This window comes from Rattus norvegicus, chromosome 1 (genome assembly GCF_021556685.1).
Source record: "Rattus norvegicus strain SHRSP/BbbUtx chromosome 1, alternate assembly SHRSP_T2T, whole genome shotgun sequence".
Classification (NCBI taxonomy): domain Eukaryota; kingdom Metazoa; phylum Chordata; class Mammalia; order Rodentia; family Muridae; genus Rattus; species Rattus norvegicus.
Window position 1 is genome coordinate 17,396,690 of NC_141534.1, and position 17,090 is coordinate 17,413,779.

The following is a 17,090-nucleotide window of genomic DNA, read 5'->3' on the forward strand; positions in this document are numbered from 1 at the left end:
GGTTTAAATTATAGCCCAACGCTTATTTCCCCCTCAAAAATACATAATGAAAAATTATTAAGTAATATAATTAAGGCTGCTTAAGTTCTCATACTGCCTTACAAATCATGTAAACAAAGTTTGTAGAGGAATCCCTTACCCAAGTAGAAAGCACACCGATAAAAGCAAAAACCTGGTTCTGGTGAGTCAGAACCAGGAGTAGCAAGGAGTTAAATGCTACAGTGCCAATTCTGGTCCGGTAGACTTGCAAGAAAAATTAAGCTTTGAAAATGCCTCCAGTAGGTTTTAGGCCTCCTCACTTACTACAGATGTGGAATTGTTGGCTGAAGAGTTAGGTAGCTGGTCAAAATGCCATAAGCCTGTATTCATTCACAAGGCAGAGCTACAAGCAAGAAGCTATTAAAATAAGGCCAGGCGGGATTTACAAAGTTATTTTCTGGAGCAGCAGTTCTCAGCTTTCCTACTGCTCATATCCTTTAATCCTGTGGTGGTGACCCCAAACCACAGAATTACTTCATTGCTACTTCAAACAGTAAGTTTGCTACTGTTGTGAATTGTAATGTAAGTATGTTTTTCGATGGTCTTATGTGACCCCCATGAAAGGACCATTTGAACTCCAAAGGTAGGGCGACCCACAGGTTGAAAACTGCTCTTCTAGAGGGCTAAGTTACATAATTAAAACTACAATATTGCTGTTTAAACAGGTTAGGTGGACACGGACATCAGAACCTTAAATAGAGATCAGAAAACCTACCCAGGCAGGTCCGTGCGAGAGAGAGAGAGACAGAGAGAGAGAGAGAGAGAGAGAGAGAGAGAGAGAGAGAGAGAGAGAGAGAGAGAGGGAGAGAGAGAGAGAGAGAGAGAGAGAGAGAGAAAATAGAGACAGACAGAGACAGAGAGGGTGGGGGGATGCATGGTCAGTATGAAATTGAAGAAGTTCTGTTTACATTTTAAATGGTCTAGGAAGAATGGTCACAGGAATACAGAGTTAGAGCAGCCAAGCATCCCCACAGCAGGTGAAGGACCCAAGTCAGTAGTGGAAGGCAGCCTGTCCCAAATCCTTACCAGATGCACTGTGGCAGAACCAGGACACCAAGGAGAACAGCTTTCAGTTGGGCAGAGACACGAAGTACATGAAGGGACGGGAGGTAGCAATGTGGAGAACAGAATGTCTTCAGAGGGTTAACTTACAAACAAAAGCCGTGATGCACAAGAGAGTTTGGCTATCACAGAGCCTCTGCAGAGTGAACCGTGGCATGTCCTGTCCACTCGGGCGCTGTGCTGGTCTGTTCAGCTGTGACAGAATAACTGAAGTTAGATCACTTGAAAGAACAGAATTCTTGCTGTAGAGTCCGGGAAGACCACGATGTCGGTGCCAGGAGATGGTGTATGGTAAATAATCCCTGCCTCCAGTTGTCTCTTGCCACCTCCATACCAGGCCGAGCAACTGTGCTCTGGTGGCAGAAGGCACAGACAACATTACAAGGGCATTGGCGAGGCCAGGAGCAGCACCTTACTCAGCTCCAGGAGCGCCCACTTAATACCGCCACTGGAGCGTTAAACTTGAACCTGAATTCTGAACCACATTCGAACCACAGCATCTCCAGGTAGAGAAGAACAGCTCCCATGGCCTGTCCCTACAAGGGCACCCATGTGTCCTGCTGAGATGCTGTTAGGTATTAATGTAGCTCAGGTCTCTTCTTGTTCGCTGTCAGTGTTTCAGTGTTTTGTTATCTCTGAGCTTCCTGTGTTGTTCTACCTAAAGTGAGACCAAAAGTGCCAGTATGGAAACTTTGCATATTTACTCTCCAAGTTTAATGTCATAAGTATAACTTGGTCAGATAAGGGAGCGTTCCAGGCTGAGATTCCTAATTCTCATATCTCATAAGCAGATAGGGAAATTAACATTAAAATAGCTATTTCACATACTTGTTAAATAGGCCTGTTGGTGCACTGATAGTATCAGATCTCTGTGCAAATAAGGTGGTTAAGCTCAACAGAATGAGTAACCCTGGGGCACATTATGGATGCCTTATGGGTGACCCACACACCAACATTGTCATCTGAGATTAGGTTTATCTTCTGAAACACCTAAACGTGTGTTTGTAAAGGAGCAATATATTATTAGTGATGAAGGAAACCTTGGGTTATAGACAGCTTAATCTCTATGTAACAGAAGAATGGTTACCGTAACCATGCAAACTCTGAAATAACTGAGCGCCGTGGGCTGAGCAGGGGCTTAGAGGAGTTGGGGGTGCAGATTGAAGAGGAGCATCCCATGGAAGCACTGTTCACTCTCCATTTGCAGTCAGCTCCTGTTCTGGGGATCTCATCCAGCCCATGCCTGCCTCCTGCTTCCACACAGCCATCCTGCCGCAGCTCCACTCTCCAGGTTGGGATGGAAGTTCCTGACCAGCGTTGTCTTCTGGGACATTGACACAGCAGTCGAGTTTCCTGGTGCTGGAACCTCCATAGCTGCTGTGATGACAACGGGGTCTGGCATTAGAATTGTGTTTGCTTACTTGATTATGACTGCCAGGAACCCACTGTCTGTGAAGCCCATGGGAGGCCCTGGGGCTCTTCTGTTTATGAGGCTTTACAAGGTCAAGCAGCCAAGCCAGCTGTGTTGCCTCTGCCGGACTTAGTGTTAGGTGAGATAAGTCAGGTTGGCCATTAGAACATTTCTCTGTAATAGAACATTTAGGTAGAAACAGGCTCCCCTAGCACCTGCTACAACTGATGGCTTCTTGGGCTGCTCACGCCAAATTCGTATGCTCAGCTCTCAAACCAGAATTTTACAAATGACTACTCTCTGATTTTCTCTTGTTTGCCTTTTATATTCTGTTCCATATCCTTACCACTTACAACTTGCTGTGTTTGTGCTTTGCACTAAGAATGTTACCCCAGGTTACTTGTGGAATGCAAAAGTATAAACCATCAGAACATGCATGTAGCAATACACGTATGTTGCCTGTATTATATATTTAAATTGTGTAACAGACATATAGTGTACATGCATGTGTGTATGACATTTGTCTATAGTAGAAAGTATAGCCTTAAATGTGACAAAAAGAAAAAAAATCAGCTAAATAAACATTTCCTCTTAAAAATTAGAAAAGAAAATCACTTTCTCTGGAAACAGCATCCTGTGTCCTGCTATAGAGACAGGCTGAGGGGCAAAGCCGGGCAGGGTGGGAAGCAGCACCCCAAGTCATTAGTGTTGGTGTTCTTCCCTCAAGGAGCCTAGAGCATGGCTCTTCCCTTTTCTGTGTGTGTACAGGTGCATGTGAAGGCCGGAGGTTGGTGTCATCTGTCCTTACTCTCCTCTTCCTTATTTGAGGCATCTCCTTTAGTAAGGGCTCCCTGATTTGGTTAGCCTGGTAGGCTTCCAGGCACCGGGGGTCCTGTGTTTGTCTTCAGGCACACAGTGTGTGCTCTGAGTTTTCTGTAGGCTCTGGGTATCCAAACTCAGGCTAGCATTTTACCAATGAGACATCTCCTCAGTCCTCACCACTGTATTCCGGCTAAGCTTGCAACCGTTTTCTAATGAATACATTTTTGGAAAGTGGTTTAAAAATAATACTTCTGGCTGGAGAAACCTGTTAAGTCCTACGTTATCCAGGTGGTCACGGTCAACACCCATGAAATGTTTAGGTTTAGTGAAATCACGGGTACCACTGCATGTGATGATGACCACTGTGGTCTTCCCCTCAGAAAGCCATGATACTAGTCTAATCTTGAGGAAAACATCAAGTTCTGTTAGAAGGCTGTTGTATGAAATCCTTGACACCAAAACTGAGGTCATCGGACGAGAAAAATCAAACTCATTGCCAAACACAGCAAATGTCACATGGGGTCAGGAATGGTATCCTGCAGGAAAAGGAAGGAGGTTAGAAACTAAGGAAGTATGAGTGCACTGGGTTTTGTTAATAAGGTCTCAGTGTTGGCAAACCTATACTATGTAAGCTGTTAGTGGTAGACTCGAACTGCAGTGAGATACTACTTACAATGATAACATAATAATAATGCCTGAAATAAAGTTGGGACAACTGGAAAACAAAAATAACACTCTCAGGACACATAGCATGTCTCAGTGGAAAAAGTACTTCCCACCAAGCCTCCTGACCTGCATTAGATCCCCAGAAAGAAGAGTGGATTTGGGGATACCAGGGATGCAGTTTCTATGCTGTGATAAAACACCACCCCCATAAGCAACTTGGGGAGGAAAGGGCTTATTTCAATCTTACAGCTCCACGTGGGTACCCCATCATCAAAGGAGGTCAGGGCAGGAACCCTGAGGCAGGAACTGGGGCCACTCCATGGAGGAGTGCTGCTTACTGGTTTGTTCCCCACAGTTTGCTCAGCTGCTTTCTTACAGCACCCAGGGCCCTCACACATCCACTGCTAACTTAGAAAATGCCCTTTAGTCTTGCCTACATCCCAATCTTGTGGGCACATTTTCCCAATTGAGGTTTCCTCCCCTCAGGTCATTCTAGCTGTGTCAAGTTGACATAAGACTAGCCAGCACAACTGACCCCTTGTTCAACTTGATGCACAGCACCACTTTTCAGCTAGAAACTTTCCTATCTCATTTGTCCCCAAGGCGACACTAATATCAATATAAAACATTACAAATGTCCAAATCTGTAAAATATCCAGTTTCTCTAAAATCACCAACATCTCTCTACAACTCCAAAGTCCCTTTAAAAGTGCTAAGTGTCAACTGTGGGCTTCTATAAAACCAACAAGTAATTTATTCCCCAGAGGGAAGAACCAAAGTTCAACTGTATGAAGTTCAGTGCTTGACAGAGGATCCAACACCGGCCTCCAGATGCCAAAGGGCCTGGACAGCCAGCTCCACTTCGACCTGTGCCATTTACAACACACATAGATTGTCTCGTAGGTTCACGCTGGTTCCACTTCATGACCACTGTTGTGCTTGGTAATCAAATAGAATGTCCTTGAGATCCATCCAAATTAGCGTGTTTCCTGATTTTGCTGCATGGTATCCCATGCATGTGTTTGTCTAATTATTTATGGGACATTCTACTTACTCTTCTTACAGATAAGATGTTTTTGACTACCATGCCACACATAAAACAGACCAAGAAATCATAGTAGCGGTCTGGGAGCCCTTTCTGATCTCCAATGCCTGTGCAACTGTGCAGACACTTCCTTGTCTTCAACCTTGAGAAGCCTGATGTGGCTTCCATGGGCTGGATGGATACAGAGTGTGCCCTTAGCTTCAGTATTCAGTATTATAATAATGTCATGGAATTCATCTTCCTGTCCATGAACAAATGTCTCTTAAAGGAGAGATCTGTGGAAGGGAAATCACTAGACCCAAAGTAGGCGTGTTAATGTGTTGACACTGACAAGTTGCTTCAAGAAGTGTTTTGTGTATCCTGCCAGCTTAGGACATGTTTTCTTTTCACATTCCCAGACCGATATTAAAGTGTAAAATACTCTCTTGTCCAGTGAGCCAATGCAGAATCTTTCTGTGAGCCCCTTTTCTTGATTTACAATTAGCCCAACATCTGTGAATGCATTCACGGCCAACTGTCCTCTCGGATACATGGCTCTCGTTACAGACCCATCCCTCCTGCCAGATTCATTTATCAGTTTGCAGAACTGAGAAGGGTCTAGGTTTTGCTATACATGTCAGGTGCATTTTGGTTTGCATCTTCATTTTCTTGGCATATCTACAACAGGGAAGTTATCATTGCAGCCCTCATCTGGAGACGGAGGACACATTTCAGGGAGGAGGCCGCCGAGATGAAGGCAGACAGATGAGCAGAATCTCTCTGTCCTCTATCTGCCCCGGGTTCAAGGCGGTGAGGCACTGATGAGAATGTCAATCCCTTGCTCATGTGACCTTAAACACATTGCCTTCCCTCCCAGAGGCTCAATTCTTCTCTAGAAAGGGAAGTAAGGATACTTGCTTCCTGGGAAATTATTCTGTGGAACCAACTTTATGCTTTGCGCTTTGTTTAAACAGTGGGCATGTACGCTGTGTCACTGATGAAATCATCTGCACACATGGTTGATATGAAAGGGCAACCTGAAGATGTTGTGTGTATGTAACGATGCTAGTCTAACACAGGACCCATTTCTCAGAATGGGCCAACAGTTGCCTTCAAGAACTGTGGAGAGTTTGGAATCAGGAACGTTCTGGACAGCATCAGGTCTCCTCTCAGTGCCTGATATGCAAATGAGGACACTGGGCCTGAGAAGGAGGTGACGGTGTCTGAACAAAGTCCTGAGGGCAGTCACAGTGAGCTGAGTACAGGCTGAGAGCATTCTCCTAACATGGCCGGAAAAAGGGAACTTTTGATGTTGGAGAACTTTATAGGTGGAAAATTTTTACCCTGTAACTCGTATATAGATTCTTATGATCCGTCGACAGGGGAAGTGTACTGCAAAGTACCAAACAGTGGGAAGGAGGAGGTGAGTCTATTCACTTGGGATGCTAAAACGGATTTACTGTGTTGACAAACTGTAGACGACTATTTTCTAAAAATAAAGGGGTGGGCTGAAGGGAAACGCAGCATTTTATAAGGCAATGTATCCTAGGACTGGACAGGCGTGAGCCAGGACAGCTCTCAGCTCACTATGTTCAGGAGGAAGCCATTAGCCGAGGACACAGTGCTTTTAATGTTTGAGGTTCTCAGACAGACTATAATAGTTATATAGGACAAAGTATTCAAAAGAATTCTTACTATATGAAGTTCATCCTTCTCTCTACAGAGTGCCTACTGGCTCTATGGATTTATAAAAATATGTTTTGAAAAAATACGTTTCAACTGAGAACAAAACAAAAACATAGCACACAACACTCTATTTTAGACCATTATCGGATAGTTCCTCGTATTTCCAAAAATACCCAGTGAAACAAAACCAGTCATTTGGGTGATAAAGCTGAAAAATTAAATTCTCATATTTTTTCATTATACTTAACAACTTAAAAAAGGATTGTTCACGTTCCTTTCTCTTTCCTTTTTCTTTCTTTTTTAGTTATGAAGAATTAAGTCACTTGGGGAATTTTGTAAAATGCCTGAAATATATTTGACTGAGAATAAAAATTGGTGTGCTAAGAGTGACTGATGTGTGCAGTTACCAAATACATGTTGCTTATTGTTTATTCTTAGCATGAAGAACTCAATTATAATATAATTTCAATATTCCTATATAAATATAAATGGAAAGTTTTTTTTTCTTCAAAATTCAGCTTTTTTCTTCACTATTAAACTTTAAATCTGTCTTCCAGAGGGGGGAAAAACCTTTAGACTCTGTACTAAAGTTTACAAATATTGGATAACTTGTTAGTTACATTGTAACCAGCAATTTTGTTTGCTTCCAATGACCCAAACTGTATGAGACCAAGGCTTCTCTCCTCCATCTCCTGGTGTTTCCAAAGTGAGGAGATACAGGTGGAGTGTGGTAACTTATGGCTGCCACTTCTTCAGAAAATAGAATAAAACATTTGCTTTTGCTTTTACAGTAGTACTATGTATGTTTTATTTTCTCAGCAATCCAGTTTGCAATTATTCTGTGTATTCCTCAAAAACTGTGTCTTTGTTGGCTTTACAGGATATGCGCCAAATTTTGTGTGTGTGTGTGTGTGTGTGTGTGTGTGTGTGTGTGTGTGTGTGTGTGTGTAGCAAACTGAGATATTACAGCCTGTGGACTTAGTCTGAACCATAGAGAAAGGCACAAAAGCACTCAGATGCATTCTGAGTGCATCACGTTTTGGCCACAAGAGGGCATCTGTTTTATCCTGGGAGCTCCACACTTTCTTTCCAACAAAGGCCTCTATCATGGGCGGGGCAAGGAAGCACACTCTAACAGTGAGGGGTTCAGTATTCGGGGAGAGGAGTTAGGAGAAGGGTTAAGTGCCTTGTGATTTTGGTTATATTCCCTCAGATACACAGATGAGTCTGTGAGTAACTGATGAGTCAGTCACTCCAAGTGCCAGTGGCAGCCGTAGGACATGATCACACAGCAGACACTTGACTTTATAAACCGTCGACTCTGAACTAAGAGCCTTAGAGGTTCGACATATTTAGATAACTTTCCTATCCCGCACTAGATCAAAACAGTCCATCCTCTGGGAAATGATTGAGAATGCTCATCTTTTAAAATTAAAATCACTCTTTCCAAATTACTTGACGGCTGCACTTTAGATACCTTGGTAGAGAGGATGCATGCTCCTCCTCCTGACCCTATCCTCAGTTCCTGTCTATGCCTTTGACTCTGAATTTGGAGATCGAGCATCTGATCTACCTGCTGCTGGGGCGGCAGTGTGTGTGTGAGTGTGTGTGTGTGTGTGTTCGTGCGTGTGTGCATGTGTGTGCAAGTGTGTGTGCATGTGTGTATGTGTGTGTGCATGTGTGTGTGCATGCGTGTGTCTGTGTGTGTGTGTGTGTGTGGTGGCTGCCTTTCAATCAGTCCCTTTTGAGATGCAGCCTTGTCCCCTCCTCGATCCCCATTCAGCCCAACTGGCTTAGTCCTTTGAGCCATGGTTGCTTTATCTGTAAAAGGAAAAGCTGCCCAGGTGAAGGCAGAGAGCTGCCCTTCTGTCAGCTCTGCAGACCCCTCCGTGGTAGGGCTGCAGCTTGCTCCGTTTAGTGCAGAGAAGGCTGCAGCTAGCATGTGTCTGCCACAGTGGCTACCCCTTACCCAGCAAAGGAGAGCTGGTCCCTTGCAGTCTGAGGCTCTAACTATCGCTGCTGCAAACGCTGGAGGGAGGGGAGGGGAGGGGAAAGAAGGGAAAGGGAGAGGCGTGAAAATAAACACTCCTTTCTCTGGGAGAAGTTCCCAGGAGGGTGTGACTGACTTGAGGGGTGGCTGCCTGACTGAGGTTCGGCACTGAATACCCGAATACCTGTTCAGGTATTTCCCCTAGGTCCAGTCATTCCGCCTATCCACCTTTAGGGGAGCCAGGTGAGCAGTTGTTCTGACGTCCCTGAGAGCTTCCATTCCATCTCTGGCACCACGACTGGCTCGCTCACAGGAACTGGCGTCATTCTCCGGCTTGCCTTGCACTGATGGATGTTCATGATAGAGCTTAGTCCAATCTCTCAGTACAGTGGCATGTGAGCCAGCCTGCTACTAGCTCTGAGATTAAATTCCTGAGGGAATCAGCGGAAAGGAAGAAAGGCTTTGGAAGAAAAGCTGACCAATCACTTAGAGCCCATGGTGCCTATGACTCGGAACTCGGATGACTGGATTTGCCTGAGGACAGTGGGAGGCAGACAGCAAGCACTCCTTCCTTCCTTTGTTTTAAGTCCTATTTTTGTTGGTTACGTGAACACTGTGTCGTCTATTCTGTGTGTAGTTCGGTACCAGGACCTGTGGAATCCCTGAAACTGGGCAGAATGGTCATCAGGTTTGAAGGGAACCATGGGCTCTGAGTGCTGCCAGCCCCTCAGGAACAATGGTGCTAACGTGACCATCTCTGGTTTGCTCCTCAAAGATCGAAGTTGCTGTGCAGGCTGCCAGAGAGGCCTTCCCGGCCTGGTCATCCCGGAGTCCCCAGGAACGTTCTCTCATCCTGAACAGGGTGGCTGATGTGCTGGAGCAGTCCCTGGAGGAGTTAGCCCAGGCAGAATCTAAAGACCAAGGTGACGGGTGTCTCTGGCAGGATCTGTCTGCCGTCCAAGATCTTTTGCCAACAGGGGTACAGACACGTGTGTCTCACCAGATGCTTCTGGAAACTGCAATACGCTACTTAGCTATTGGCTCTCAGACTCCCCCAATCCCCACCCTGTTCTAGTTTGTCAAATAATCTGCCTTTTAGTAAAATGGATCACACCAGGGGCAGGCTAGTCATGCCATCCTGTCTGAGGTGTCAAGGCGGCCTACACACTTGCTTCTCAAGGCAACCGGTAGCGATGGAGGCAAAAGCATGAGGGGTGCGGAAGGCCTTGTGGCTGACATGCTCTGCCCCACGGCAGCAAGTCAGTAGCTGAACCCAAAGCTAAATGGTGGGGGCTTCACTCTGTCTGTTCAACGTAAGGAGCTGCGAGGGTCTACAGCACAGCTTGGGCTGGGGAGACAGGAGGAACTAGGGCTGGCCATGCTATTGGCCTGTTCTAGTCAGAGGGCTCCCAAGGAAAGACAACAGGAAGACCTGCTTGTTTTCTGACGTATTCACCCCGCGTTTCCTCTCCCTCCCAAAGGGCAGAGGAATAGGTGGATATCTATACTTTTCATAATGTCTCTTAGGAAGGGTCATGCACTGTTGAAATATACCTGTCATGAGCCAACCTAAAGTTAGGAATCTGGTGACAGGCCCCTAGAGCAGATTTCTTCAAAGTCAACGTGGTAGTGCTTGCCTGAGATCACAGCGCTGGGGTCGGTAGCTGAGGCAGGGGGATTGTAAGTTCCTGGTAGCCTGACTCCCCTTCCCACTCTCCCCATACTGGGCACGCACAAAGAAGAAAGGAAGGGAGGAGAGGAGAGGGGGGAGGGGAGAGAAGGGGAAGGGAAGGACAATTTTTCTTTTGCTCTTGTTCTTGCGTCGGGGGTCACACTTCATCACTGAGGGGCACCTGAGAGAAGTTCAGGTCCCCACCCCCTGCTCCATGCAGAAACCCCAGCGTCCTGTGCTAAGGCTTCTCACGGGGAGTCTCCTCCGTGTGTTTGGAGGATGTTTAAGGACACACACAGTGATCTTAACACTCATTATTCCAACCCCGTCATTTCAAAGCTGTTAATGCCTCTGTGTGTGTGTGTGTGTGTGTGTGTGTGTGAGTGTGTGTGTGTCCCCATCCTCCACGTCATTCTACAACCTCACGCCTAAATAGTTCACTTGATCCACGCACGCGCGGTGAAGTGCCTCGGGCGGGCTGGAATTGAGCGAGCGTGGTGTCAGATGACTCCATTTTCTGCTGTTCATTTTCCACAGGGAAAACCCTCACGCTGGCAAGGACCATGGACATTCCTCGGTCTGTCCTGAACTTCCGGTTCTTCGCTTCCTCCATCCAGCACCACGTATCGGATTGCACAGAGATGAGCCACCTGGGCTGTATGCACTACACCGTTCGTACCCCCGTGGGAATTGGTAGGTGGCGTCCAGGGAGAACCTCGATCAGAAAGTTCAGAAAATTCTAGACACGGACTACTAGGGACAAAATAAGTAAACACAAGGGGTTGGTTTTTTCTACTTTGGCTGAAAATTCGTTGGCTTTAAAAATTTCTAGTTCGTTTTCGTCATGTCAAGTTCTTCCCCCTATGCAGAAACTCTGTCCCGGAAGATCACAGAGGGAGGGCATGTCGGGAGGGCTTTGTTGCTTGTAAATAGAGTAAGAAAACATCAAAACCAGACAGTGCCATTGCTTAGGCCTCAGGGTAGCATCCTCTGCACACTTCAGTACTCTGAAAAGCTGGGAAATTAGTTCCCCTTCATCTTTATATGATTCAATAAGGTAAGAAATTTGAGCAAATTAGTAAGCGTATAGTTCAGCGGTAGGGGAGGCAGGAAGAGAAGAAGAACGAGGTTATTCTTGGCTAAACGGTGAGTTTGGAGTCAGCCTGGACGACACACAAGACCCTGTCTTTAAAAAAAATAAACAAGTATGTGGCCCTTCAAGTAACGTCAGTTGTCTAGTAAATAAGGATTAACCGACAGTTATTTTATCTGCCTCTTGTCCTTTAAGCATCTGAAATGACTATAATCAGTAGATGTCGCTGTTGTCCTTTAAGCGTCTGAAATGACTAGGTATAACCAGTAGATGTCGCTGTTTCCCCCGAGAAGAGCAAATAAAACATTTCACTCCTGATTCCCTGAACCCTGTAGAAATTATTTCCCAAGGCACTGTGGGAAGTTTTAATTTCCTAAGAAGCATCTGAACATTTTTTTTTGTCGTGAATATATTCTGTTACTCTTAAAGACCAGATTTTTCTATGGGAAATTTAGTACAATAAAATATACTTCCTTCCACAGGGCAAATATATAAAATAAAATAAATCTATCTTTCAATTCATAAGGGAGACCTAATCTTTGTGTAGGCAGAGGATGGAAACTGAACAGTTTAAGAATACTTCAAAATTGGGGCTGGGGAGATGGCTCAGTGGTTAAGAGTGCTGGCTGCTCTTCTAGAGGTCCGGAGTTCAATTCCCAGCAACCATATGGTGGCTCACGACCATCTGTAATGAGATCTGACGCCCTCTTCTGGCACACAGGTGTACATGCAGATAGAGCGCTCATACACATAAAATAAAAACATGGTCTGTCTCTGAGGCAGACCGTGAGAGCTGTGCTTTTCTTCTTATCCTACAGCTGGTTTGATCAGCCCTTGGAATTTACCGCTCTACCTGTTGACCTGGAAAATAGCTCCGGCCATCGCTGCTGGGAATACCGTGATAGCCAAGCCCAGCGAGCTGACTTCTGTGACTGCTTGGATGTTTTGTAAACTCCTAGATAAAGCAGGTAACAGGATGTGGGGGCAGGGAGGAGACGTGGAACTAGGGCAAAACTGTTAGAAGCATTCCTCGCCCAAAGCTAAACTGGTTCTAGCGCTGTCTTGCCATTTTGTAAGCCTGATACTTCCTAGCCATGCCTTCATCAACAGTAGGGTTCTCCTTTACTGACTCGCTTGTCTCTTTAACCCCATATGGGTGTCATTGAAGAACAGCCTCACCCCATAGACTGAGAGCACTGTAGTAAATAATGCAGGCTTAGGGAGACATGGTCACATCAAAGGCGCCAACTACTTCAAGATAGTACCATCGACAGTCACTTTAAATTTAAGTTTGAGCTACTGGTCAGTCTTGGAAGTTGGGTATTCCTAGAGTTTGTATAGCCAAACCATGCCTAATAGAGTCTGCCATTTTCAAGGGATTTAAATATACACACTCCAGTTTCTCCCTGTTTTGGAACCCCACAAAAGTGGATGGGACATTACTTCTTATCAACATCCACCCATTTGTCTCTCATCCACTTTCAGCTGTCCACGCCTAGGTGGACTTCCTGGTTTCACGTGGGACATAACTCTGCATTGAGAAGCCTGACGTTGCCCTGGTGTTTAAACCCCGGCGAGCGACTTTTCTATTAGGATCCTCAGCTTATGAACCTCCTAGAGCTAGGATGGGAAAGATGACTAAGTTGTGGGGAAAGCGCTATCTCCCCCCTGTCTGTGTCAGCATGTGGCGTGCCTACCGCCTTTTGGCACAGAGAAGGCACTGTTGGGTGCTCCTGCCTCTGCTAGAATACGCAGGTAGAAGTCTATTTCTCCCTCTCTCCTGACGCTCTGCTTCTTGATGCCTCAGAAGCAAAAGGATGCATGTTGGCTTCTAGTGAGCCAGCTGTTCAGGATGGTGATGAAAGGTTAAATTCCAGCTTGTTTCGAGAGTGGCACTGGTCCTTATAGGCTTGGGAGTAAGGCCTCCCAACTGCAGTCTTTGAGGTGACCTATACAGATACCCTAGGCCTCGAGGAGCTGGGGACTACGTTATCTCTTCCATTTCCTATGATGTTCCCTTCCTTCCTTATAACACACGATGTTAATTCCATTCTTTGCAAAGCCAAGACTCTGGTGTGCACACAGGCCTTTTCTCGCCAGCTTGGTGACTGCAGGTTCCTAGAGTAGGTGAGGAGAGGAGCTGTGCCTGTCTGCTTCCTGTCATCACAGCACGCACCCGAGACAGGTTGGCCTCTGTTGATGTCCTCTCGCTTCTGCAAGTTTCATGGTCAGCTGACCCCATCATATCTCGGTCTGCTGTGAGGAAGCACGCCATGGTAGGAACATGTCTTGGAGGAAGATGCTTATGTCATGACAGGAAGGACAGAGAAGGAAGAAGTGCCAGCTGGGGCCACCAGATCCCTTCTGGGTCATGCATTTCTTCTAAATCCTTGCTGTTAAATGTTCCATCGAGTACAGCAGCACAATGTCTCAAGGACCAAGCCTTCAACCGTGGGCCTTTGAGTCTCTCAGATCCAAGCCGAGCAGGGCTTCACTCTGTTTGAATCCTAGGTAGGAACAGGGCCATGTTGGATATGTGTGTTCCTGTGCAGCTTTAGACGCACAGATCTTGATTTGTGATGGTTTTTCCTTCCTAATCTCCCCCTCTCCCCTTCTCTCCCTTCCTGTGTGTGTGTCTGCTGTCTGTCTCTCTCTCTCTCTTTGTGTCTGTGTGTCTGTGTCTGTTTGTTTTTCTCTCTGTGCCCATCTCTGTCTCTGTATGTATCTCTCTCTCTGCCTCTCTGTCTCTGCCTGTCTCTCTCTGTGTATGTGTCTGTCTGTCTTTCTCTCCATGTGTGTCTGTGTGTCCATCTGTCTCTCTCTCAGTGCCTGTCTGTCTCTGTCTCTGTGTATGTCTGTCTCTCTGTCTCTGTCTCTCCATCTCTGTCTCTCTGTGTGTGTCTGTCTCTCCATCTCTGTCTTTGTCTCTCTCTGTCTCTGTCTCTCTCTGTCTCTGTCTCTCTGTCTCTCTGTCTCTGTCTGTCTCTCCATCTCTGTCTCTCTCTGTGTGTCTGTCTGTCTCTCTCTGTGTCTGTCTCTCCATCTCTGTCTCTGTCTCTGTCTCTCTTTGTCTCTTTATCTCTCTCTGTCTCTCTGTCTCTGTCTGTCTCTCCATCTCTGTCTCTCTCTGTGTGTCTGTCTCTCCATCTCTGTCTCTGTCTCTCTGTCTCTGTCTCTCTGTCTCTGTCTCTGTCTCTCTCTCTCTCCCTCTTGTCATGAGCTGTTTCCATTTTCTGTGGTTTGCTTACGATTGCTCTCACTTCCTGGGAGCTCATGAGCCATCGCTGCATGGCAGCCTCCTCTCTCCTCGCTGTGCCGCTGTCACCAGTCTCCCCGATGAACCCTGTGCTGAATTGCAGCCTCTCAGCCCTTGGTCTCACGCTGGGATTGGACTGATGTGTGGGTCGAAGGGTGTTAGAGTGAGGGGTAGAGCGTGTTTTCTTGTTTACTCATGAGAGCTTCTACCAACGTGATCAATCATCATCCTGTAGAATAAAGCCATGGAGGAACACGCAGCAAAGATCTCTCTGGGAATTCTGAAACATTCCTTATTTTCTTGAGGCACTAAACCTTATTTCTGGAGAGGTTTTACGGCCCTTCCCACCGGTTTTAACCTGCTCCATTAAGTTTAAATTTCTTCGCCTCTGCATCAAGCCTCAGTTCTTAAAAAGTTTCGTTCTGGTGGGTTCCAGTGTTCCTGGCTTATCTGCTAGTCAGTCATTTACCCGTTTTATTTTGCAATTTCTGGGTTCCAACTAAACTGTTTGCTCTTCTTCTCTTGTGACTAGAGTCTCACGAGCTTAGAGGGCAGATGCCTGTGCAGATATTTTGTTTCTGCTGCCTCTTGCCACAGTAACATCAGACTTCAAGCAGAGTCAGAATGAGAATGTGTGTGGAAAGCAGTTGTCTGACAGAATGAACTCACTGTCCCGTGCTGGCATATACAGTGTTCCTGTGTTTTCTCTCAGCTTCTGTTAAAATATCACAGTAAACGTTAGACACAACTCAGTTCATTTTACCATTCAGGATTTACTAATATTAACAGACTTCCCTTATACCTTTAATCGCCTGTCCACCCAAAGATATGTCCCATCTTTAGAGCTGCAGGGCCTCAAGCAGGGATGGTGGGAAACACCACCTTGCTTTTGTCCCGTCAGTGATTGTCCTTCTAGACTCTTCTTCCACATAGCACATGGAGTTCTGTGACACTGTGACTATGAACCAATATTAACCTAGACTCAAAATATATGTACACTGAATATGGGCAGAGTGCTTAGATGTGTCAGTCTGACAGATTCATCACAATATTGACTTCCCAGCCGTCTCCTTTAGGGATCTGCCTGGTGATGGTGGGGAGGGAGAGGGGGCCACCCCCTCAAAGTGACCCATTCCTTTCACCATCCCCTCAAAGTGACCAGGCTTATGTTGTGGCTCCGTGGAAGTGAGTTCTGGATAATACTGGGTCATTAATGTGAAAGTATCATTTATACTTTAAGATCATATTCTTGAAGATTTGATTTGATTTGAAGAGAGATGTCTAACTGGGGAAGGGGAGGAGACAGGAGCTGCCAGGCTGTTCTGAAGGCTTCTCACGCAGGATTTCTGTACCTGCTGTAGTCACCTGAGGACACAGAGGGACCTTCTAGATACAAACACAGTGTGAACGTGTAAAGCTTCTTTACTTCTCAAACTTATTTCTGTGTGGATTCTGACTGCTAAGCATGGGTGAGTTCACTCCTCTGCTAACACTTGTTAACTTGCTCTGACCAGATTTCCTGATTATCATTGAACTTTACTTTGCCAAATTTCTCACCAGAAAAGCGAGCTAATAATAAATACTGAGTACCTTAAAGGGTTGTGAGGTCAAAACCCTGTAATCTCCCCTTGCAAGGGAGGGATGCTTTTCCAGATTGTGAACAAACACCTGAAACTGTGGATGACTTTGATCTCTCTATGTACACACACACACACACACACACACACACACACACACACACACACACAGAGTCTACCTGTGGTAAAGTTTAATTCATGAATTAGGCAAAATGAGAAGGTAATAATAAAATAGAAAAGGCATAGCAATATACTGCAATAAAATATGATGTCAGAGTGGTCTTTTTCTCCAAATGAAAAGACAAATACTTCAGACTTAAGTGACTTTGGGTAACAGAAACCATGAAAACAGAGAATGCCCACAGATTACAAACAACAACTAATGCTCACTAAACCGCCAATGTGTCACTTACTGGTGGCCCTGGGCACACAATGGAGAACAAACTTCAGAGTGTTCTTCTGCTTTTAGCCTGCAACTTGGTGCCCAGGCGTAGAGAAGTACATTCATAGGTCGAGAGGTATCTTAGTGAGTTAAGTGCCTGTCACATAGTGAGAGGATCTGAATTCAATCTGTACAGCCCAGGGAACAGGGCCAGGCGTGGAGGTACACACACGGGATATCTCGGTGCTGGGGACAGGGGAACAGTGGGTGCATGAATGCACGTTGATCTCAGATTCTCAGAGGCAATCAGTGTAACCCCCCCACATGTGTATGCACATGGACCCACACTCAGACACATTTGCATTCACATGAACACACACTCAGACACATGTGCACGCACGTGTATCCAC

General features: G+C 45.8%; 1 protein-coding gene across 1 annotated transcript in view; it reads left to right on the plus strand.

Annotated features, from left to right (window-relative positions):
* The first annotated feature begins 6,274 nt into the window (after nt 1–6,274).
* Aldh8a1 (aldehyde dehydrogenase 8 family, member A1) overlaps nt 6,275–17,090 on the plus strand; it is a 28,058-nt gene continuing 17,242 nt past the window's right edge. Inside the window, 4 exon segments of the mRNA NM_001191088.2 lie at nt 6,275–6,447; nt 9,476–9,623; nt 10,910–11,065; nt 12,284–12,433. Of these exon segments, the coding sequence (NP_001178017.2) occupies nt 6,310–6,447; nt 9,476–9,623; nt 10,910–11,065; nt 12,284–12,433 (592 nt within the window). The 5' untranslated portion in view covers nt 6,275–6,309.